Here is a 23,637-nt window from a genome sequence, read left to right as displayed (position 1 = left end):
CTCCGCAACGGGAGAGGCCACAACGGTGAAATGCCCGCGTACCGCAAAAAAAACCCAAAACAAAACAAAACAAAAAAAACCAAAGCACTCCACACATCCCTGTCTTGGCCCATCAAATAGGAAACTCTGTCCTCCGAGAAGTATTTAAAAGAAAGAGATTCTGCCTTCTTTCCATTCCTCTCTCACTTGCCCTCTCCACAAAAGGAGGAATGACCTATCAAATTTCTGGTCTTGTGGAATTGTAGAAAAGGGTGACTTGTAGCCCAGTCTCTTTTGGAATCTGTCAGTGTGTAAGGCCAACAGCTGTTCCATCTGCTTTCTGTTGCCATGCTTTTCCCAAATCCCAGCACTTTTCTTTTTGCACTCAAATGTTATTTCAGCTAATTCTCCCAGCTGTCCTGTGGAGAAGATGGTGGTATATGTTAGCTTGGAAAAACCACTATTAGACCGTTTGCAAATATAAGAAATAGAAAATGGGAAGGGAAGTATATTACTGCACCTATTTCATTAAACGTATAAGAAAAGAGCATACCTGGGTACCGCAAAATCTAGAAAATGAAAATGTGTATCTTGGATCCCGGCCTATGAGACAAGTGGTATGACCTTTTGCTGGACAAACTCATGGAAACATCCAGCTCCTTCACAAAAGGAATTGTTCCCAATGCACCGTTTTGTTATCTTCAAAAATTATACCTTATGTAAAAAAACACATGTGCAAGAAGGGAGTTTTCCAGGGGAATATCTGTATTATGTACATATCACTAGACCTGGCACATATGGGCCTCCCAAAGACTGATAATTGTCCCCCTAGTATCCATTCTCTTCTTCTCCCTTCTAGAAAGAGAAGCCCCTACATTTTAGATGGACACATAGCCATTCTGGTGGAGACTACATGCCTTTGGTGTTAGGGATGGCCATATGAGGGAGTTCCCGCCAACTGGATAACAGCAGAAATTGTCTAAGTTTGGAGTCACCTCCTTAAAGACAATTCTTTGCCTTTGTACTACTGTTACAAGGACAGGGAGGTAAGTCAGCTTCCACCATAGAAATGCCTGACAGAGTATCTCAATTCCTCCTCTTGGAAACAGTTTCTTCGTTTGGCTCACAGAATAACTACCATGATATTCCTGTTTTGCTTCTCCTGACTTCCTGCTTCTTCTCACTCTTCTTTGCTGGTTCTTCTCACTCTCCAATCACTGAAATTACCTAAGGCTCCATCAGCCCTTGTTCTTCTTTATTTATCATCACTCCCTTGGTGACATCATCCAATTTCTTGGCTTTGCATGCAGAGGATTTATAACTCTAGGCCTGATTTCTCCACCGAACTCCAAATTCATACATTCAACTACCAATGCAAATTTCTCCATCTGGATATAAGTCACTTTGGACACTGTCTGAAGGGAATTCCTTACCTTCTGGTCCAAACCTGCCTTACCCACAGTCTTCCCCATCTCAGTTAATAATTAGTCATCCTTCCAGTCTTAAGCCAAAACTTTGGAGATATCCTGGACTCTCACACAACACTTCCAACCTACCAGCAAATCGTGTTGCTTCTGTTTAATAACCAGAATGAGGGACTTCCCTGGTGGCACAGTGGTTAAGAATCCACCTGCCAATGCAGGGGACACGGGTTCAATCCCTTGTCCGGGAAGAACCCACATGCCGTGGAGCAACTAAGCCTGTGCGCCACAACTACTGAGCCTGCTCTCTAGAGACCGTGAGCCACAACTACTGAGCCCATGTGCCACAACTACTGAAGCCCACATGCTCTAGGGCCCGTGCTCTGCAACAAGAGAAGCCACTGCAATGAGAAGCCCATGCACCGCAATAAAGAGTAGCCCCCGCTTGCCGCAGCTAGAGAAAGTGCACACACAGCAATGAAGACCCAACGCAGCCACAAAAAAAGAGAAAAAAATTAAGAAAGTAAATAAATAAAATTAAAAATTAAAAAAAAAAACAACAGAATGAAATCTCACCACCTCCAGTGTTACGTGGTCCAAACAACATAATCTCCCATCTGGATTATTTCCATAGCCAGCTCAGTCCCTTCTTCCCTCAAATTTCTAAACATTGCAGCCAGAGCAATCCTTTTCAGCAGAAACCCCTCCCAAAGTGTCAAAGGTTTCACAATCACCTATAAAGACCAATAAGATATGGCCTCCTGTTTGCTGACCTCATCTCCCTCTAGTTGAGATCTCCCCCCTCATTCTATTCAAGTCACGGTAACTATTTTTTTCCAAGAACATGACTTGTATGTTACCATCTCAGTGCATCTGTATTAGCTGTTCTCTGTCTGGAATTCTCTTCCTTCAGAAATGCACATGACTCATTCCTCACTTCATTTACTCAAATGATACCTTCTCAGTAAGTCGTTCCCTTAACCAACCCTATTCAAAAAGTGTAATACTCCACAACACACACACACACACACACACACACACACACACAAACACACAGCACTCCCTGTTCTCCTTCTCTGCTGTATTTTTCCACATAGCATTTATTTTGGGTGAATTATTTATATATTATTTAGGTTATTGACTGCCCCTCCACACTACAACATAAGTCCCGATAAGAATTTATGTGTTTTGTCCCTATGCCAAGCACATAGCAGGCTCTCAGGTAATATTTGTTGAAAAAATGAATGAATGAATAAGTGATTGAATCAGAGATAGCTCAGGAGATGGAGGAACACCTCACTGAAAGAAATCTGGACCTCTGAGTGACTTCACGGAGCAAAGACATCCATCCAGCATTGGACTCCTCACACCTAGCTTATTTTGTGAGAAAGAGAAATTTTTCTATATTGTTCAAGCCATTTATATTACATACTAGTATATACTGAAACACTAGTATCCAATAAATCTTTATTTCTTTTCATTTCCCTAGCTCTATCAGAGACATCAGTTTCCTCAGCTATAAAATCAGGTGTTTGGACTAGATGATTTCTAAGGTTCTTTTCAACTCTCAAATTTCACATACTCAGTGTTCACAGTAGATGGCAAAAGAAATAGTACCCATGCAAGGCAATGAAGAAAAACTGTCTAGATAATCTAGACAGACACGTGGGGTTGAAAACATGCTAAGAATAATTACTTTCTTAAATTAATAAAATCTTACCATATTTAATGGAGTAAATAAAAAGTGAACCAAATCTGCAGCACTAGGATTCTGGATGTGAGACTTCAATTTGGCCTGTAACAGTAAAAAATCAGGCAAGCCTATTACTATGATGTAATCGAGACAAAGGCAGACATTCAAAAAGGTTCAACATAGACTCAAAGAAGAGGTTTTTACTACTAGTTTCACTTTTTTGTATCTTAATTAGCAAGCGTGAGTTAGATTAGGAGAATTTCATTTTAAAAGACTGGAGTCATTCTTTTCTGATTAAATCTCTTAGATATACAGATTTTTGCAATCTGCTCTTCTAATGAAAGGCAAATCAAAACACACATACAAAAAAAAATCTATAACAACAATTTAATCTCTTAATTTGATCAGGTACATCCTGGCTAGACTTTGATCTCTTCCGTTTGTTTCTCTTAATTGTATATAAATAAATTTCACTTACCAGAAGGTTAAATCCATGTTTAAACTTTTGGAAACAGTCAATAAATAAGTCAGGAGGTGGAGGTTTTGCCCTCAGTGTTAAAACACCCTCTAAAGAAATAAATGGGAGGAGGGGTAGATGAGAGCAGAGTTCCAAGAAAACTTATTCAAGGAAAAAAATTTAAAAACACATTTATGTTTGTAAAATTTAATGATCACATCAGATATCATGCTACCTAGTTACCCCCCCACATCTCATAGTCTGACGGTAACAAATTAAGGTGATCCAACATTTGAAATGGATTCCTCTACCCTTAGACACTATCAGATTACTCATCAATTCCATAAATTTATATTGTAGCCCTTCTATGTACCAATCATTGTGCTTATCACAGTGAAGGCTATACAGATGTATAAGTTACTCTTAAAGGCCTTAAAATCTATAGAAGACATGAATCAGATAAGTAACAGATATGTCAACTGAGAGCTTAAAAAGAGACTACAGATGGGGAAATGTATTCCTAAAGATGTTTCATGGGGAAAGCAGCTTTTAAGATGGGATTTGAAAAGTTTGTTCCAGGGCAATTTGGTAAGAAAAACATCATGGTTGGATAAAAACAGCATTAGCAAAAACATGGAAAAAGGAAATTGCATGTACATGAAACAACAAACATAAAAGCAAAGAAACATGAGAATGGAAAAGCAGATCAAGGTTAGATTGTGAATGACCTTGACTGCCAGACCTCAACCGCCAGAGTGTGACTTATATCAATAGAACATGGGATTAACATGCTTTCCAGCAGAATGAAGTGATCAACTTCGAGCTTTAAGAAGACTGTCCTCATAGAATGGAAGACTAAAGCTTGAGGGTTGCTTAGAAAGCTGGGTAAAAAATGAGGCAGCTTGAAGCAGTGATAATTATGAAAATGAAAAGGGAAAAAACTGGGTACAAGGGACCGAAAAAATAAAATCAATGTTGGTTATAAGCTAGAGAATGAACTCATAAAAAAATCTATGGCTTTGAATCTGGATGGCCAAGAAGATAGTATACTCTTCGTAAACAGTACAAGAGGAGTAAGTGGTATGAGACATCTGAAAGCAGTAATACTTGATTTAAGAATGTATGGAGGTGAGGTATATCCACATCCATCCATCTAGAAAACAAGTCTACAGGTCATATGCTTATGATATAGACAGAGCTAGAGAAAGATTTGGAAGTCATGTGAAATAAAAGGAATATTTATTTACTATTCCCTTATATATTTCAATCTATACCATTTTGTTCCATAATTATAATTTTATACATTTTGAGGTCATTTTAAATAGCTGAACCACCGCCTACTTAAAAACTGCTTGTAGGTGACCCGAATGTACTGTTTGGTGTTTTGTGATAAGAAATTAAAATTCACTAACATTTTAAACTATTTTAATGAGAAAAGTCAATCCTTTTATTTAACAAAATAATGAAGTTCTATATTTACAATTAAATAAATTCAAATATGGGAAGAATGGTGCTATGACTTTCTTTAACAGACATTACTTTTATAATGACTAATGAAAACTATAGACAGATGGTCACTACTGAATCTCAGAGTCTCTGTAATTTAGGTAAAATGTCCTAGAATATTTCTTTACTGTAGCCAACTTGGGACCAAATGGACTCTTCCCCAGGCTCATCTTAATCTCTGCCTACATCACTGGTGCTATCTCAAAACCAGAAAAGGGACCTTGGTCCCTGGTCAATGGAGTCTTATTGAACAACTCAGAAGGGCAGGAACTCTGCCTAGCACTGGCATTCTGAATGGTCTTTAGAAGGTTAAGAAAATCCAACTTACCTCCTGGTCCTTTCTTTTTACCTTTCTTAGTTTTCTTCCTTTTAGAAAGCTCAGAAAATGCTTCAGCTGCTTTTTGGAGTTTTGTGATAAAAAATTCAATGTCATCCAAAATGTGGTTTAAGATTTGCTGGAATTAGAAATTACAGAATAAAATATAAAACAAAAGAAAACTATTTTTGCCTTAGCTGTACACTGTGAAGGAAAATCAGAAAGTTAAAAAAAAAAAAAAAAAGAAAGAAAGAAAAGAAAAAGGAACACCTCCCACATGCAAATTTCAGGTTTATCACTAATTCTAAGAAAAAGTTTTGAACTAAATATACCTGTGGCTAAAGTCTAACATTTACATTTTTCTTTAGCTTAATTTTGTTCTATTTTCAATACCATAAAGAAAGCATTCACAATATCTATTCAGATTATTAATTATTTTCAATTACTCTGATTTTTTCATTGTGTTCGCCCACATAAAGTTAGGGGAAAAATTTCCAAGAAACAGTTTGTTAGAACAGCACTGAGCATTTCTGTTTTTCTAATAAATTTTCCAGTAAAGCACTGACAATGTTATTCATGGAATTAAAGGGCTCTAGAGTGTTAGGATAAATAAACACATAGATAATCTGCAATAATAGGCATTAATAAGCATTTCTTCTGGGTAAAACAGAATAAATGATGCACTATGCTTTCAGAGATCATGAGATCAACTTTGATTATACTATATTGTATATTATATTATACGTATTATATTATACATACGATAGTCTTACTTGACTTTCTCTTTTATGTGTGAAACTTGACATTCTTTTAACTAAAGAGTAAAAACTGAGGCTAAATAAGCTTTTAAGTATTAAATAAAGTTTTAAGTATTAACAAGTAATACTGTGATGTAAAAATTAAATTCCAAACTTCAAATTCCTCTAAATATTTGTTTCCAAATAAGCTGAGAACATAAGTAGAGTATAAAAAGTAATTATGCTGATGTCATATTTTATGATCATGTCACAGGACATTGTCATTCTGCTAGGAAATGGCTATGGAGAAATAAAAACAAACGCAGCCTTATCCTTTATAAAGCATTAAAATGTACTTATCTACCCTTAAGAAATGCCACATAACTTTTATCTTTTGGGCATTATAAAATATTTTAGAGTAAATGCCAGGAAGACAAATTTAGAAGATATTTCAATCATGGGTTACAAACTATGAGAAAAGAAAAACCCCTCAAATCTTGATGATTCAGCTTAAATTCCTCTGCAAACCAGTTGATAGGCTAGTTCTATCACAGCCTTAGTCTACTAATTAAATATTGGCATAAAGGCAAAAATAGTTTAAAAAAGTAATTCAAAGGGCCTAACCACCACTGGAAAGAGAAAATATGGTTTCCACAAAATACCTTTATTTAAATCAACTTAATTTTCCCTGTTAATAATTTTTCCTTTAAAAAAAAAAAGCCAAAGATATAAAGATGACTATTTCACTTACCACATCTCTGTCAATGCGAGCTGCCATCATCTCGGGTGTTTCTTCCTGCTGATAATAATTCCTTTGTTTCTCAACTAAAGAAAAGAGAATCATGTATCTTTCAACCTGTTGCTTAAGTGATACCAATAGAGATAATCAAACATGCAAATTGGCTAGGAAAGAGCATCATTTGCAAAAGGAAACACCTCCACTGGGTACAAAAATCAAAGCTGTGCCCATCATCTCTGACGTGCATCCTTGCTACCACCCTTGGCAGAGCTGCAGTACTGGCTTTCCATTTGTATGGGATTGATTTACACTGTAATCTCCCCTCTATTCTCTCTCTTTCCAAAGTCAGCTGCCAGTGGAACCAACCCTAACTTAGTACCCTTTAATTCCTACACAAGAAAAAAATATAAACCCACGAGGTCCTGGCCGTGTTTCCCACCACTGGCACTCCAAGGTCCCGGGGGACCAGGCCCAAGCCGTCTTTTCTCTCCTTCCCACCCCGCCTTGCCGACCAGGTGGCTTCTCACAGAACAGGCCCCAAATGGGTTGTTTTCCCACTTTGGGTTTATGCGGCCCTGCCGGTGACAAGGGGCAACACCTGGGTTAGGCGATCAGGAGGATCAGCTGCTTAAGTGCGGCCTGGAGCTTCCGAGGCCTCCAAAAGGACAGAGCAGCCGACTGTCTACATTTCCCGGGCTTGCTGTAAGGACAGATGGAAAAGCACATCCAAGGGTCTGTCCCAGGAGCATCCCCATGGGAGGACTATCTCATTTCCTCTCCAAGCCCCGGCTCGTCACGTCCGAGCACTGGCTCCGACTCGGCTGGCGTTTACCTGCCTGTGAAAAGCCAGGAATTATGAGGAGGCGGCGAGGGCTGTGCCTCAGCCACTTAAGCTGCTTCTACCACCGGACACAGCTGTCCCGGCCATGCGTGCGGCTAAGCACCTACTTCTTAAAATGGGCCGACTAAGTTCTAAGTTCTAAAGCTCCTAATTTTCATACCATCTAACATCATGACAACAGTAAAGCTTTGGGGGTTCTGACAGTAAGGTGCTTCTAAAATTGTAGTCTAATTAAGCTTAAAACCCACAATGTTGGGTTCATTATCATTTTAAGCCATAAACTGTATAAGTAGAAATACCTACAAGAATTTGCAAATTAAAGAACCAAAGTCTTGGGCTTCCCTGGTGGTGCAGTGGTTGAGAGTCCGCCTGCCGATGCAGGGGATGGGTTCGTGCCCTGGTCCGGGAAGATCCCACATGCCGCGGAGCGGCTGGGCCCGCCTGCGCCTCCGGAGCCTGTGCTCCGCAACGGGAGAGGCCACAACAGTGAGAGGCCCGCGTACCGCAAAAAAAAAAAAAAAATAGAACCAAAGTCTTGCATTAGCTCAGTTGGCTAGACCATGATGTTCATCATGATCATTATCATGAACTCCGTCCTGGTACAGGTCAGTTAACACTTCCACTAAACACAGATACTCATTCAAAGATTTCTCAGTAGATGAAAGAAAAATGGATGGATGAAACAGAAAAACTATCATCACTAATGGAAATACAACTCATGACGGATCGTCATGACTCTTGATGTTCAATACAGAGAACTACAAAAAATACTGAAAACTGCTATGCCTCTTCTATGCCTAACTTTACCCTTAAATGGAATACTTGCCCAAAAAAAGGGAAGAAATCGCTCAGTCTTATGAAACTTAATCGGTGAAATTTCAACATATGAAATCTTGCCAGTTAGCTGCTGCTTTACACACGGTTAGCTGCTGTCTTGGTTTTAGTGCACTCCAGAGGGCAGTAAGTTGAAGCTGAACTACAGCTATCAGGAACTCCAATAGGTCCCCAAATATCATTCAGACGGCACAGTGAGAGAGATGCGGTATTTCTCGGATTTTTCATAATCTGCGGCGCTACTAGCATCCCACTGCCACTGTTCTACAGAGCTCTATTCTGGAGTCAGGGGTAGAGCTACGTTAAGGGTCCAAAGAAGGAGTTGTCCAGCCTGAGTCAGCTGGAGCCTTCAGAGGGACCAGAGGGATACTCCTCTTGGAGAGTTGTTCCAACTGGCCTGGAGCCTGCACGCTGGACAGAACCTCACGTGGTAAGTGGTGTGTTCTGTTTGACCTGGTAGTAAACCAGAAGTTCTGAAAACCTTATCTAACTGTAATTTAAACAGATGAGAGTGCACAGAGTATTTCAGACAAAATCTAATGAGGGCTCAGAGACTCCCGGGAATAAATTTTTGTTGTTGTACATATTAGGTTTTACAGATGTTTTTACAGGTTTATTCAGAATGTCTGAAAACTTAAGATGTCTTATCCTTCCTCAACTTCAAGAAAAACCATTTTGACTTCTCTCAAAATAAAACCTACATCCCCTCTACAAAGTAGTAACAATAGCAAAAATATTGTAAGTACACAAGAAGTAGAAAACACTGTAAACTCCCGTTTAGATTTTAAACATAAAATTGTAAATACAAAGTGGATTGATAGAAATGTATATAATTCCTAAAGACAGAAACTGCTGTAACGTTACAGCAAATAATAATTCTGTTACTTTATTTTTGAAAAGTGGATGCTTCAAAGATTTCTTTCTTTCATCTGTTCGGTAGCTTTATATGTAAAGTGAAAATAACTTTAAGAACATGGGAATCTAAATAAAATGGAAAGCAATTGATAAAATAAAATGAACTCAATTTGGCAAAAATGAATGTCTACTATACTGTTCCGGGTACTATTATAGACATTATTTGCTTTCAGACTCACAGCAACATAGGAATAATTATCCCCATTCTGTAAGTAAGGCATAACTTCACAAGGTCACATAGGTAGGTCCCTGTCTTGCTCCAGAGCCCAGATTTTGGCTCTCCAGACTCAAAGTACAGTCCAGTATCACTCATTTTGGTAATCAAGTTCCGTAGGTTAACTACACTGTTAGATTCTCATGAATAATGCTTTATTAGATAAAGGATAAGAGATTTAAGAAATCACATTGAACTAGGAGGCAAAAGAATGAGGCTATGGTCTCCATCAAATTCAGACTCACTGGATCACTATTTATTCACCCTTAAAATGAAGAGATTGGACCAAACATATTTTAAGGCATTTTCCAGGTATAAAAACTTCAGACTTAGTAAAACATTCTGTCAGATAAAAGGTTACACTATGTTCTTTGCTATGATTATTTGTTTTTAAAGAAGAATGCCATGGTAAAATGATGGTACAGACATAGGGTCCATTGGGCAAGTTTACCCGATGGTGAATGCATTTTAGCCCTTTTCCGTCACCCTACCCCTGCCCTGACATCCTGTCCTTGTAACCACAGTTTGTCCAAAAGAGGACAGTGGTAAGATAATAATAATGGAAAGAACTTGAAGTATTATCTTAAAAAAATATTGATCGTCTCCTGTTTGGTATATATAATATTACCATTCTTTTAATTGTTAGTTGAGTCAAACTTCCTCTCTTTGACTGCTTTAGAAAGAAAAGAGTCTGCTCCTAACACCGTATTTATTAAGACTGGTCTGAACTCTCAGAGACAATAATCTTACAGTGCCCAAGGCTTAACTTTCCTTTACGAAAGATTTAGTTTTACAAGACTAACCTCAAGTTTCAGCTCAGAAATCAGCATCAGATTTTGAAAACAAGAACTAGGTCACAACTCAAAGTAAATGATAAATAAGCACCAATCCCTGGAAATACTCACAGTCCCCTTGGTCAGCTGCCAATGCGGACCAGGCTGCCACCCGACTTCTAACATCCACCTGGGTCACAGTCCCAGGTGGCACAGGGGCGGGAGCTCTGGGTGGAGGCGGTATACCAGGGTCTGCTTTGGAAATCATCCTAAAAACAGATGAAAGCAAACTGAATTTTTACCATCTCTATTTCTACAATACATCAATTCTCTCAATTTTATGGTATTAGTTCTTCAACCTCAAGAAGAACTATGTCAAGGGGTAGAAAAACAAGGATTTCCTAACCATGCCATGTTATGTATATTTATAAATGTATATGAAATATAAAAATATAGAACATTTTCAAATCAGCTGAAAACCAGGTTTAACATTTTTTCTGGGTCTCCTATGATTTGCAAAGGCTGTTAACCAACTAGAGACCTAACATCTGTTTATAGTCCCTTTGGCTACCTTGCCTTAAAATGCCACACATTGGTTCATGGGTCTCTGTGACAACACAAGTAGAAGGAGCCGTATCAGAGAAAGACCAGAATCACGGAGAGAAAAGGCACACACACCTACACCAACAAACTTGTGAGAGCAAATGAGTTGAGATTACAGGTTGTAATCTCAAAATATAATAATATACCTTCACTGAAAATATATTTTTTTTCATTTTTAGAGGAAAAAAAAGACTTAAAAACACACCAATTCTAGCCCTTAATTTCTTTTAATGTTTTTACCTCAGGACATCAGGCCGCCTCTTCTGTTTCCCTCCTTTACTGTCGCTGATTGCGCTTTCAATATCTTCACTAATTAGGTTTGCCTGCAATGAAAGACAAGTTACCTGGGGGCTTATGGATTTTTTTTTGTCTTGATATGTAGGTTAAAACAGAAAAAGGGAATATGTTCCCTGTCCAAAACAAAAATGTCTTGATGCAAAGAAGCCATTTTATTTTTTTTAAATCTGCTTTCGAAACATAACTCTTCCGGTTTTTTAAAGTGAACTTTGTAATGACAGGATTGAAAAACTGAAGGAATTTTTAAAGATTATTTAATCCAGATTCCTTTAGTTTTTTTTTTTTTTTTTTAAAGCTATACTTGCATAAAGGCAAAGAGAAAAAGGATTTGCATATGCTGAAAGTATAAACACATGCTGAAAATGTAATGGGTTAATAGCTATGCCTGGGAAGAAGTGAAGGAATCAGAAGTACCAGCATGTGAAGCAGCATCCCTCCTCTCTCCCGTCCTCCCCATCCACTGGGCCCCCATTAACTGGTGGAAACCACTCAGTTGCAGCAGCGCTACTCCCAGTTTAAGACAAACCCACATTGTCACGGGGTGGACCCCAACACTAGGTTGTAACCTTTGTGATAACCTCTTTATTTTGTCATTGCATGTTAATAAAAATTAACTTTCTCTAAATGGTCTGACATTTCTGATCCTTTTCCAACAATAATCCTTGAACGTTTGATTTGGTTTTCTTGGGAACCAATAAGAGATTAGCAGCTAAGAAATTTATTTTGTTTGGTTCTGAAGTTTATTTAGCCAGTGATTAGTACTGTACATTACGTTCTTGCTGGGATGTATTTATCTTCTATTTTGTGCCTGCTTGTTCTCTGTAATTACGTATGTTTTTCTCAAATACATATATGCATACATACATACATACATACATATTATACTCTTTTACCATAAGTCCAGGTAATCGTAAAATTTTAGAACTGAAAGGATACTTAAAGATCATATAATCTGTTCTTCTTGTTTTATAATTAATAAAACTGAGGAATACTTATATGATGACTTGTCCTAGGTCACACGGCTATTAAACGAGAGCGCTAATGCATCCTAGTCCGGCTTCACTTCCATAAGAACATCCTAGTTTTAGGAAGACATTACAAACGTCATTTCAAAGGCTTTCTATTATGTGGGAAAATAAAACTGAAGATGCCCAGGAATCCTGAATTTCCTATGGGCAGGGTGTGGGGCTGGCCATCATATTTCTAAGAAAAAATTTACTACAGAGGTGAGCAGGAGTTTTGGGTAAAGTCCCCTGATAAAGAAACTTTAAAACACAAAACTGATGTTGCAAGATGGCCCATATAAAAGAAACCACATATTTCATTGGATTTATATTTTTAATGGGGCAAGAAAAAAAATCCATCTCATATGTGCACCAATGGGTAAATGCATATAGCTGTGTAGTGGTCCTTGACTTTTAATGAGGACAGAACAGCATTCAGTAAATCTGTTTTGGACCCATCAATATCATCATGCCCTATCAAATAAAGCAAACCTTTTATCCTCAAAACTGAAATCCAGAAACTTCACTCAGCCCAATAACTCTTAGTTTCCAGGGAGGGATTTTAGAGCGCTGAAGCAAACACCAGATTTAAAATGTCTTTTAGCATAGTTCTCTGTTTTTAAAATGTTTGAATTAAATTTCACTATATTTTCAGAACAAAATATTCATCTTAATCCTTACTGATTTAATAAATCTAACCTTGCAAAATTCTTAATACACTTTATGACTTTCAAAAGGCACTATATAAAAGTTTGATGAACATTACGTACACAAATTATCTACTGCCACATTCTTTTCAAGTAAGATTTTTAGAAAATCATTTATGACATAAATTGAAATTAAAAGAAAATTATAAAATACACAATTCATAGTCAATCTTAATTTACCTAACATATTTTAAGGTCAAAGAATTACAGAAAAGATCAAGTGACACTTCATGCTAATCTCCCGGCATTTCTTTATAAGATAAAAACTGCCTGTATATGTTATAATATGCAGTCACAGTGATAAAACACTGCTTTGGCGAAGCACCAGTCAACTCAACCAAAAATGATTTCCCTTTTAGAGAAATCAACTCATGAAATAAAGATTCAAGTTTGAAGATAAATTCTAATGTCCAATAAAGCATCACAAGTTATAATCATTTGAAAATTACAGTGTACTTTGAAATACAAATCTTCAGCGTATGGCATATTATTACTGGTAACTATGCTCAACTATTTTCACATTATTACTAGGGGATTACATATCTTGAGGAATTATTCCAGTCACATAATTAAACAGTGAACCTTAAATCGATATCATGGAAAATGTCCAAGTGTTTCATTGCAATAATCCATGCTATGTGATTAGTGCAGAATAAAATAGGATGACATGATTGTTTATTGTCCATGAAGAATGATTTTTGAAGAATCAATCTTTAATTATAAGTCCAAGTCCCTCAGTGAAGAATTTAATGTATTATCCACACCTTTGTTTTAATAAACAGAATGCATCTGATTTCTTTCTTTTAATACTATTCTATCTCCTCTTTATTTACTTAGCCTGGAAACCCTAGGGAAGATACCGAGGTTATTTGTTTTCCTTACAAAATCCTAAGAAACTAAAAATCTAGTACCTACTAGCCATGTGATTGAAGTAGATAATCAAAAGCTGCTGGAACATGTGCTTAAAGGGAAAGAAAATTCACCATTCTTTTACCTTAATCTCATCACACTGGAAAAGATGAAGATCGGGCTTGTTCTGAGTTGACTCTTTGCACACGAGGGCAAGAACTGAATCATAGTTACAGGAGTGCATCACAGCTTGGCAGTGCTGGATTGTGTTCAAAGGAAAATTCTCCAGTTCATTCTACAAAGTAAAAATATAACTTGCCTTATTTTTCATTAGCTATATAAAATCTATCCCACAAAGAGCTCTAGGCATCATACCAATAATTTTTAAAGTATGCAAATCACACTGACAATGGATGTTAGTAAACACAGTAAATTTGGAGGATGATTAGGTACAAGTAGGCAGCAAAGATAACAAGCCTGGTGGATGGGAGAAAGAGCAACAAAAATGGAAATATATAACAAAGGAATGTAGTTGTGTTCTTAGCAAACAGAAGAAATACTGAAATTAGCATTACTGATTTCCTAAGATTATGGGCTAGAGATGATGCCTTTAAGAGCAAAATAGGTAAACTGAGGCCTCCTTCCAAAATTATTCACCATATTACCTGGTATTCTTTTCCCTGTGGCTATGTAGTTTTGGGTTTTTTTGTTTGTTTGTTTGTTTTACTTGAACACTGTACAGTCATACTCTTAGTTTCTACCTTCAGTGATCACAAATGTTAGGCTGAGAATAACACATCATTTGTACACTTTTTATTTCACTGAATCTCTCAGATGAAAAAATTCACTATGTAAGTTTTTCCAGCCAAAAATGTCAAACAGCATGGTCAGAACAATCTTACTAAAAAATACATTCTTCAAAATGATTAAGATATTTGGTCTTGTGAAAGTGAATATTATTTCATGAGATATATTTAAGGTGCTTATCCTAACACTAATGGCCTTACACAAGTAGCGAGTGGTGTCATGATGGAATTGACGGGAGAAATTGTGGGGGTTTTTTAAGTAAACAAAATACAATATCCCTGATAACTAGAACATAAAAAATAACAATAACTTTTATTACAGACAGCACATAGACATCACACCATAAATTTATTCTAAGTCCTGACTCCCTGGGACCCAGAAAAGGTGAAACAAAAAAGGCAGGTTCCATTAAATTAGAATGAAATTTATGAGCCATACTAGAGAGATAATAACTTTTCTTTCTTTGCAAAAGTAAATTAAATAATATCTCTCCTCTACAATTACTTGAAACTATGAGGATTAGAGAAGCTCTTAGTTGCTATTCTCTCACAGAATTCAATGAATGAGATGAAAGAAAGGGCAAATTTTACCCCAACTCCTATCAGACAACAAAGAGTTGTTGTCTTTATCTTAGCAACTCAAATGCCTATTAGATGATGGAGCTCAGAAAAGGCCTTTTTCAAGAGCTCCAGCATCTTACCTGAGTAGCTGTGTAAAGGAAAGGTGCCCAGTGTTGGCCTGGTGGAAGTTAATGCACATACACACAAACCTTTTTATCCCCGTTCACTCACTGGGGTTCAAACCGTATCACTGGGATATGGTTTGACATAGCATGTAATTAATATGTGTCATAAAGAATAGTGCCCTACAGGGCTTCCCTGGTGGCGCAGTGGTTGAGAGTCCGCCTGCCGATGCGGGGGACACGGGTTCGTGCCCCGGTCCGGGAGGGTCCCACATGCTGTGGAGCGGCTGGGCCCGTGAGCCATGGCCGCTGAGCCTGTGTGTCCGGAGCCTGTGCTCCGCAACGGGAAGAGGCCACAACAGTGAGAGGCCCGTGTAACCGCAAAAAAAAAAAAAAAAAAAAAAAAAAAAAAAAAAAAAAAAATAGTGCCCTACAGGAGACTTATTTTATTTTTTTGGTATCAGTGCAATTGTTTCTCTTTTTAAAATTTATTTATTTTTATTTATTTATTTTTGGCTGCATTGGGTCCTCAATGCTGCGCATGGGGCTTTCTCTAGTTGCAGCGAGTGGGGGCTACTCTTTGTTGCGGTGTGTGGGCTTATTGCGGTGGCCTCTATTGTTGCGGAGCATGGGCTCTAGATGCACGGGCTTCAGTAGTTGTGGCACGCAGGCTCAGTAGTTGCAGCACGTGGGCTCTAGATCACAGGCTCTGTAGTTGTGGCACACGGGGCTTAGGTGCTCTGCAGCCTGCGGGATCTTCCCGGGCCAGGGATTGAACCCGTGTCCCCTGCATTGGCAGGTGGATTCTTAACCACTGCGCCACCAGGGAAGTCCCCAGGGGCCTTATTTTAGCACGATGCATTTTTTCCCTCACTTCTTCCATCTCTTCATACATGGTTAAAAAAACATTGTATCCCTCTATCTCCAGTTTAAAAACATGATTTCACATGCATAAAGTACATAAAGTATGACATTTTTTCTTCAAAATGACTGACAAGAATATTTTACGTTGCTAAATTTTTACCCATTTTCAAACAACCTGATCTAATTGTAAACATAAATATTTGTGGACTTCCTTGAAAATAAAATAGTATAAATATTTCCAACTTGCCTTTGATTCTAAATCAATCAGGCTCACAGCTCTCTCGTCCACTTGAAGAATCATATCTTGAGTCCAAACTTTGCCCTTGGCATCAAGCAATTTCAGCTTCCTTATTCCATCGTCAACAGTTATCATAGCATCTTTCCGATCCAGAACAAAGGTAGTCAAGTGCTTATGATTGGCAAAAAGAAAAAACGTAATACACACAGTCTCTTAGTAAACATTTTCCCAAAAAATAGCAAAGTTAAACTAACTGAAGTCAGCTAGTAGAGAGGGGAGAGACAAATACAAAGTACTGTAGAACTTCATGGTTACCCTATTGGGATAATAAGGTCAAACAGGTTTTTGTTGAATAGAGGAAATGATGCCTTGAATCATAAAATATCTAAATCTGTTTAATACTGAGCCTTGTGGAACTACATAAACTTGACAGAAACAAACTCTAAACAGATTAAATAACATTCTCTTTATTTAATCCATTTTATTCCATTTTGGTTATTTAAATGCTGAACAATAGAAGGCAATCTATAAGGCAGCTTGAATACTACAGACGTTGGTAATTGACAGCAGACACAGCAATTCTAGTCTGTAACAACTGTCCAACTTTTCACTCTACTGAAACAAAACTGTTTAAATGTAATTAAGCATGCTTGAGGAGGTAGAAACTTGAAAATAAGAGCAATTTAAAAATTACTTCCTACTTAAATATTTTCCATTACAATAAGCAAATGTCCACCCAAGTAGATTCCAATTAAGAGCAAATATCTTAAAAGACAGCAATAGAGGAAAAACTAAAAAAGAAGAAACCATTGCTTAAACAGAACTAGTAATGACTTTAGACAAAACTAAAAGTAAAACTAAACCATCCACTGAAACTGTCAAGGCTCATTTCAAGAAGATTCCATAATACAGGGCTTCCCTGGTGGCGCAGTGGTTGGGAGTCTGCCTGCCGATGCAGGGGACACGGGTTCGTGCCCCGGTCCGGGAGGATCCCACATGCCGCAGAGCGGCTGGCCCCGTGGGCCATGGCCGCTGGGCCTGCGCGTCCGGAGGCTGTGCTCCGCAGCGGGAGAGGCCACAACAGTGGGAGGCCCGCGTATCGCAAAAAAAAAAAAAAAAAAAAAAAAAAAAAAAGAAGATTCCATAATACAAAATAGAAGCCTTGGTCCTGTTTTTAACCAAAATAAGGCTGACAATGATAAATGACTAGTTATCATCTTAATTTATTCTCTATGAAAACAGATTAACAAGATAGTTTTATATTTAACACCTGCTTTATAAAAATCTGAAAGAAAAAATGTCAACACAATTTACAACATCATAGAAATGAAATAAAACATAACTCTGATTTTACTACCAATTTTTATGTCCCTCAAGCTTCATTCTAAAGTTAGCAAACATCAAAGCATCTTACTTCAACATGGTATTGGGATATATCTGACACGCTGCTGACACTATCCCGTGCATAATTCTTCCTCTGTTCTGGAAAAGAAGTTGAAAAAGCCATTATTTACCCATGAGTGGGCTGATGCTCATATATCAGTGTCTCGTGGCCATCTCTAAAACTAGTCTATCTCATATATAAGTACAGTAGTACAGTAGTATAAGTCACCACTGTGTGGTGTATCTGAAAATACTCATCGTTCACATTAAATGAAAAAGTCATGACAAAGCTTACATTATATGCAAGAACAATTTGACCCAACATAAGTGTTCTGAATCCCAAAGGTTAACAAGATTATTAATGTTGTAAGAAAAAGTTATTTTGTGTAAAGATTTTATTAATCAGGGACCTCTTCTTTGGCAAAAAGATAAAAACTGGCTTGTAAATTTCATCTTTTAATGCACTGAGAACAAAATGGAACTGCAAATACTGTCACAGATGCTGTATTATATGAGTTAGACTACATTACTAAAATAATAAACACTGCAAGGAACATGTTTCACCACATCCACACCATGGAGAGTGTTAAAGGAGAGTCAGTCATACTCACTGCCATTAAACTTTAACAATTTTCACACATCTACAGAACACACAAATGTGATACTCAGAATTGTAGATATAAGCTGTTAGAAAAAATAAGAAAGTTAGGTAGAAAGTTTCTGCACCAGCTATTGAAAAAGCAAAAGGCAACCTTTGTTTTTCTTTTGTAAAATGCTGCAAAACCAAAATAAAATATGTGAAGGCACTATTTTGTATTTGCTGCTTTCTAACCAAGCAACTTGATTATTTGTAAATTTGCAGTTGCCCTATTTTTTCTAAAGCAGCATGCTATGGTGAAAAAGAGCTCTAAGTGGGAACCAGAAGAGTTTTGATTCTCACTTGGGCTCTGTCATTAAGTAGGAGATTGAACTTGGCAAAACTCTGGATCTCAGCACCCTTATTGTAAAATACAAGGGTTAAAGAAACAAGATCAAACTTCAAGACTCCTACAGTATTAAAATTCTGTCTCTCTGTCTCTATCTCTTTCTCTCTCTGTCTCACACACACACCTTAGCTTTCCTAATAACCATTTGTTTTTCCCCAAATATAAACCTGTTTCTTTCAGGTAGTATAGAAACTTTTAGATTTTCCTAAAACAACAGAAGTTGAAAAGTTCTGCTGAACATAAAAGCAGAGCAAGTACAAAACTATAAAGCACATATACAGACTAAGAATGTTAACACATAGAATTTTTTTAAACTTTGATACAAGTAATGACTTTTCATTTATCTTAATGCTTACATGAAAATATAAATATGCCTTCTATTATATCACTATGATATTATTCCAATATATTCTATTTTTGCTTTTGCAGCATTAAAGTTACTTAATAAAAACAGACACACTACAAAATTCAGTATCTGCTACCTTTCTTTTTCTGTTTGGAGGATGATCTGAAGAAGTATGATCCATCTGGTCCTACCAAAACAATGTGACCAAAAAGAAACATCTGGTTTCACCTAAAATTTTCTATTCTGTTATGACAAAACATAAACCTTAATTTACATATTTTAAAAAGTGAACCATAATTTTTCTGATTATTAGCTGAGGACTAATCAATGTGAGATATTAACAAATGGATAATTTTTCTTGGGAAAACCATTAGAACTTTTAAAATACAATGTATAACTCAGGGACACATCTGAGAAAAGCACTTTTAGAAATAATCAATGTTTCAGAATCACTGGTTCATCGTATTCTAACACAATTCTCCACAGCCAGCTCAGAACATGAGAGTAGTTCTGTTTCCTCTGGTCTGATCTGAGGACAGTAAAAGAAATGGCAGTGCTTGCCATGGTCTCCAATTTTGATATGGCGACACCAGGATGTTCAAATGCTTTTCTGAGTCTTTCAGATAAGTGATTGGCAAACACAGTTGAAGGTCAAAAATATTATGTTTTGTAATTAAATATTCTCATTATGAAATAGTAAGACTTTGTTCCCCCAAATTTCCTAACACGTAGTTTCTCAATCCCACAGAAACGTACTTTACAAAAATAGAAAAACACTATTTGATAGTATTCATAAAACAGCATGATGTTAACTGATTATTCTGCTTGCCTAAAAGATATGGTACCATTTCTAATTTTCCAAATCAAGGATCCATTTTAGGAATTCCTAAGCTCTTTCTCTCTCATGTTACACAATAAATAAGATGTATGTGTTACAAGAAATTACCTTTAAAAATCCTAAAAATGTATAAATGCCATAAAATGGATTTATAAATAAACTAGTGGTTTCAGTGATTTAAGTCAATGAATAAATAAAAGTGACTATTAACATTTTAATAGGAGATTTTGAAAGAAGGCTCCTAAAAGGCAATTATAGTACATTTATTTTTTATGAAAATCACATGTATTCTCAAGTACAGCTGTAAATAGGAATTATGCTCCTAAACCTGAAAAATCTCACCCAAAGCCTTAAAACCGTGTGAAAAGCCTAAAGAAAGTCTCCATGATACGCAAGATAAAGTCTCTCCTGACGTTCACTACTTTCTCTAACAATGGTCCTCAACCTTGGCTGCACGTTAGAATGAACTTTAAAAAAAATCCTGCGGTCCCCACGCCCCCCAGGATTCTAATGTAATTGGCCCAGGATGCAATCTGGGCCCTGGGATTTGGAAAAGCTCTCCAGGCAATTCTAACATGCAGCCGAGGTTGGAAGCTACTGTCCCAAAATCTGTGCAAGTGGCAACTCATCTACCACATCTTATCTCCTTAAGTTGAAATTTTTTTCTTTCCAGGTTAAGAGCGTAAATCACGGTCAAACAGTCTCTCTCTCTGAATCAATTAGAGCCAGGAACAAATTTACTTGGTTACAGTACCACTGATTGTGTTTCACTGTCTTTCCTAACAGCTTTTATTCCATGGACCACAATATACAAACCCAAAAGGATGGAAGAATTCAGTCACCAAAGATGAAAATCCTGTAACGCATCATTTTAGCATCCTTGAGTTGATACGCTGCTGCTAAAACTGATATTCTACTTCCGGATCAGGAACTTAAACAGGTTTCATTGAACTTTGGATGATTATGATATATCACAATAGGTTCATCAGTTGTACCAGATGTACCTCTCTGGGGGGCTGGTGACAGCAGAGGAGGCTAGGCTGTGTAGGCATATGGGAAATCTCTGTACCTTCTCCTCAGTTTTGCTGTGAACTTAAAACTGATCCCAACAAAGTCTTAATTTTAAAAAATTAGGTTTCATCTGACGCTTCAATGAGTACAATGGCAGCTATAACAATATGCAGGTCTCAGCATTTAAACTGAATTCTCGTTTGCCTATGTTGCTGTTTATGCATGAGAGCAAGATTTGAAACAGCTAACATTCAGAAAATTGTTATTTTCTCTTTCTCTGAAAACAAAGTGCTGCTTCCAAAATAAGGACTTGATTATTAAAAAGAAAAAAATGTAACATAAATGCAGCTGCCGAGTAGTCCTCTCCCTAAATAAAACAATGGGCTACAGTTCATATTACTTTACACTTATAAAACTTTCAACCACAGTAAAGGAGAATTCCTTTCTCACTAGTTTAGTGCATAATTTCCATAGAAGAGAGGTGGCTTAGTGGGAATCAGTAAGAAGCACTGAGTAAAAATTATAAGCTCTCACTATCTAGGCAACTATAATCACGGATTGACAAATCAGTATCTGAACAAGATAACTTTTTAAAATCAAGGTCATTTTTACAAAACTACATTATTTAAGAATTAATTGTATTGGCCAGTCCAACAGGTCGTTAAAATAGCTTATCCCCGAGGAGAAAATAAGCTTTAAAACTTTCAGCTGAGGTGGAAAAATTGCCAAAGTGTCTTTCTGAGTCACATGCACTGACATACTCTATGAAGCAGAATTTTGACTCTACCATCGCCCAGCCTCCTGACAGGATATAATCAAGGGCCTTCTACTTCTTAAGAATTTCAAAAAGTTTTTTCTTAGAATATTAATTTTTTCCAAGTAAATCACACCTTGTAAATAATGAGTATGGAGATAAGAGAAGTGGGTTTTAACCCTTCAGTGCCACCTGAATGTATAAGAGCTGGCCTGAGCTTCAGTTAGGACAAATAAACAGAGAGCCTAGGTCCAAACCAAGATCATGAGACACAGAGAAACAGAAAGAAAAAGAAAGATAAGTACAAAAAGAACAATACGTGGGGTAGATATCTATTAAGAAAAGTGGTATATTCAGGAATACTGCTCTGAGAAAGTTGAGTCAAGCACCATGTAAAAATACAGGAAAGTTTACAGTCAAGTCAATTATACAGAATGAACTGTATAGTTTATAGATTACTTATGCTCACTTCTTACCAGTACCTCCCTGAGAAGAACAAAGAAAATCAGGAAAAAAACAAATACATTTTCCTACTTGCTAATATCACAAAAACGTTCAAACTTAAGGTAAAATGAAACTCGAGAGAGTGCCTGTCTGTCATGTTTACCTTTCACTACCTGGTCTCCCAACAATACTATAAATGTTGGTCATGACGATAAAGTATTACTAAATGATAGTTCTGTGAAACTTACATTGTTCTGGAGACAGGATGACTTTAGACAGCTGATTATTTAAGGTAAATGGTCATATTCCAAATCCAGCAATATCTAATTTAAAGGAAAGTTATTTTTCTAGGAAGTTCAGCTGTTCAGCACACAGCAGAGAATCCACACTTAAATAAAATAAGCCCTCTGAGTGGCAGACAGAGACGTCACAATGTTTAATATTAAAATTTGCACATTTTAATGCATAAGGGGGAGGTCTCTCAATTCCCCACTCAGAACCCACGTACACTACTCACAAGATTTCCTATTAGTTTCTCAGCCCACACGTATCAGAAGCAATGCTAGAAGCAGGCATGTTACCAACAGGGAAAAGTTCATATGGGGTTATTAAAGCTGCTTGGGACCCAGACACATGGGAAAAACAGCCTCAAATACTCCAAAGGGAAAAGATTCTGAATGATCTGGTGTAAAGGTAAGGAATGCAGCCTCTGAGCACATGGCAGTACACAAGCTCGTGTGCACACCACTGACCCTCTGAGCCATGGACAAGAGGTTACAGGAGCCATGCCCCAACAGAAGGGAATGTTTTAATACTTTTTACAAGCATGTTCCTTAAAAGCAATTTTAAAGCTTAAAGACATTGACAAGCAGGTTAGCCAGAAAAAAATGTATAACATTTTCAATTCCCTGATTAACAGCAGACAAATGAAATGTTACTGTCATGAGATAAGAAAAGAAAGAAACAGAAGAGAGAAATTAATACGTATTTCCTATTTATGTCATCAGGGACTTTAGTGACGCAGAGCCTCTGACATGCTGGCTTTGACATTTCTTGTACAATAATAAAGAAAGGACAGTATAAGGTTATTAAAACTGCAGCACATTTTAACCATTTTCCTTGAATAAATGAACACATATCTAAAAGAAGCTAACTTATTGTCATAATTGTGTAGTTTGCATTTACAGGATTTATAAAAAAAATTTCTAGTGATATCTGGAATGTAAGCTTAAAAACATACGATGAAGATTACCCCTTGATCCTGTCAAAGTATCACTGTGATTAGATGTATAACATCATTTGGAGGTAACAGTAAAATATTAAATTTGAGGGTCTTGATGAATCTGAGGGCCCAGGACAAAAAGTGACTCTTCTATGCCCTTCCTCACTGCCATGAGAG

At 37.0% G+C, this 23,637-nt stretch overlaps 1 protein-coding gene across 7 annotated transcripts in view; it reads right to left on the bottom strand.

Annotated features, from left to right (window-relative positions):
• Nucleotides 1–23,637, bottom strand: part of EPS8 (epidermal growth factor receptor pathway substrate 8) — a 193,466-nt gene that overhangs the window by 41,237 nt on the left and 128,592 nt on the right. For 5 of the 7 annotated variants that reach the window (XM_032646844.1, XM_032646847.1, XM_032646845.1 and 2 more), the window contains 10 exons: nucleotides 19,328–19,378; nucleotides 17,891–17,958; nucleotides 16,486–16,647; nucleotides 14,031–14,180; nucleotides 11,269–11,351; nucleotides 10,558–10,694; nucleotides 6,861–6,934; nucleotides 5,385–5,511; nucleotides 3,572–3,660; nucleotides 3,121–3,195 (listed from right to left, as the gene is read on the bottom strand). In XM_032646844.1, the coding sequence (XP_032502735.1) occupies nucleotides 3,121–3,195; nucleotides 3,572–3,660; nucleotides 5,385–5,511; nucleotides 6,861–6,934; nucleotides 10,558–10,694; nucleotides 11,269–11,351; nucleotides 14,031–14,180; nucleotides 16,486–16,647; nucleotides 17,891–17,958; nucleotides 19,328–19,378 (1,016 nt within the window). The remainder of the gene's footprint in view (nucleotides 1–3,120; nucleotides 3,196–3,571; nucleotides 3,661–5,384; nucleotides 5,512–6,860; nucleotides 6,935–10,557; nucleotides 10,695–11,268; nucleotides 11,352–14,030; nucleotides 14,181–16,485; nucleotides 16,648–17,890; nucleotides 17,959–19,327; nucleotides 19,379–23,637) is intronic. The other 2 variants (XM_032646849.1, XM_032646850.1) reach the window with 1 other exon arrangement.

Source organism: Phocoena sinus, chromosome 10, assembly GCF_008692025.1.
Source record: "Phocoena sinus isolate mPhoSin1 chromosome 10, mPhoSin1.pri, whole genome shotgun sequence".
NCBI classification, from domain to species: domain Eukaryota; kingdom Metazoa; phylum Chordata; class Mammalia; order Artiodactyla; family Phocoenidae; genus Phocoena; species Phocoena sinus.
This window is presented reverse-complemented; position numbering and strand designations above follow the sequence as displayed.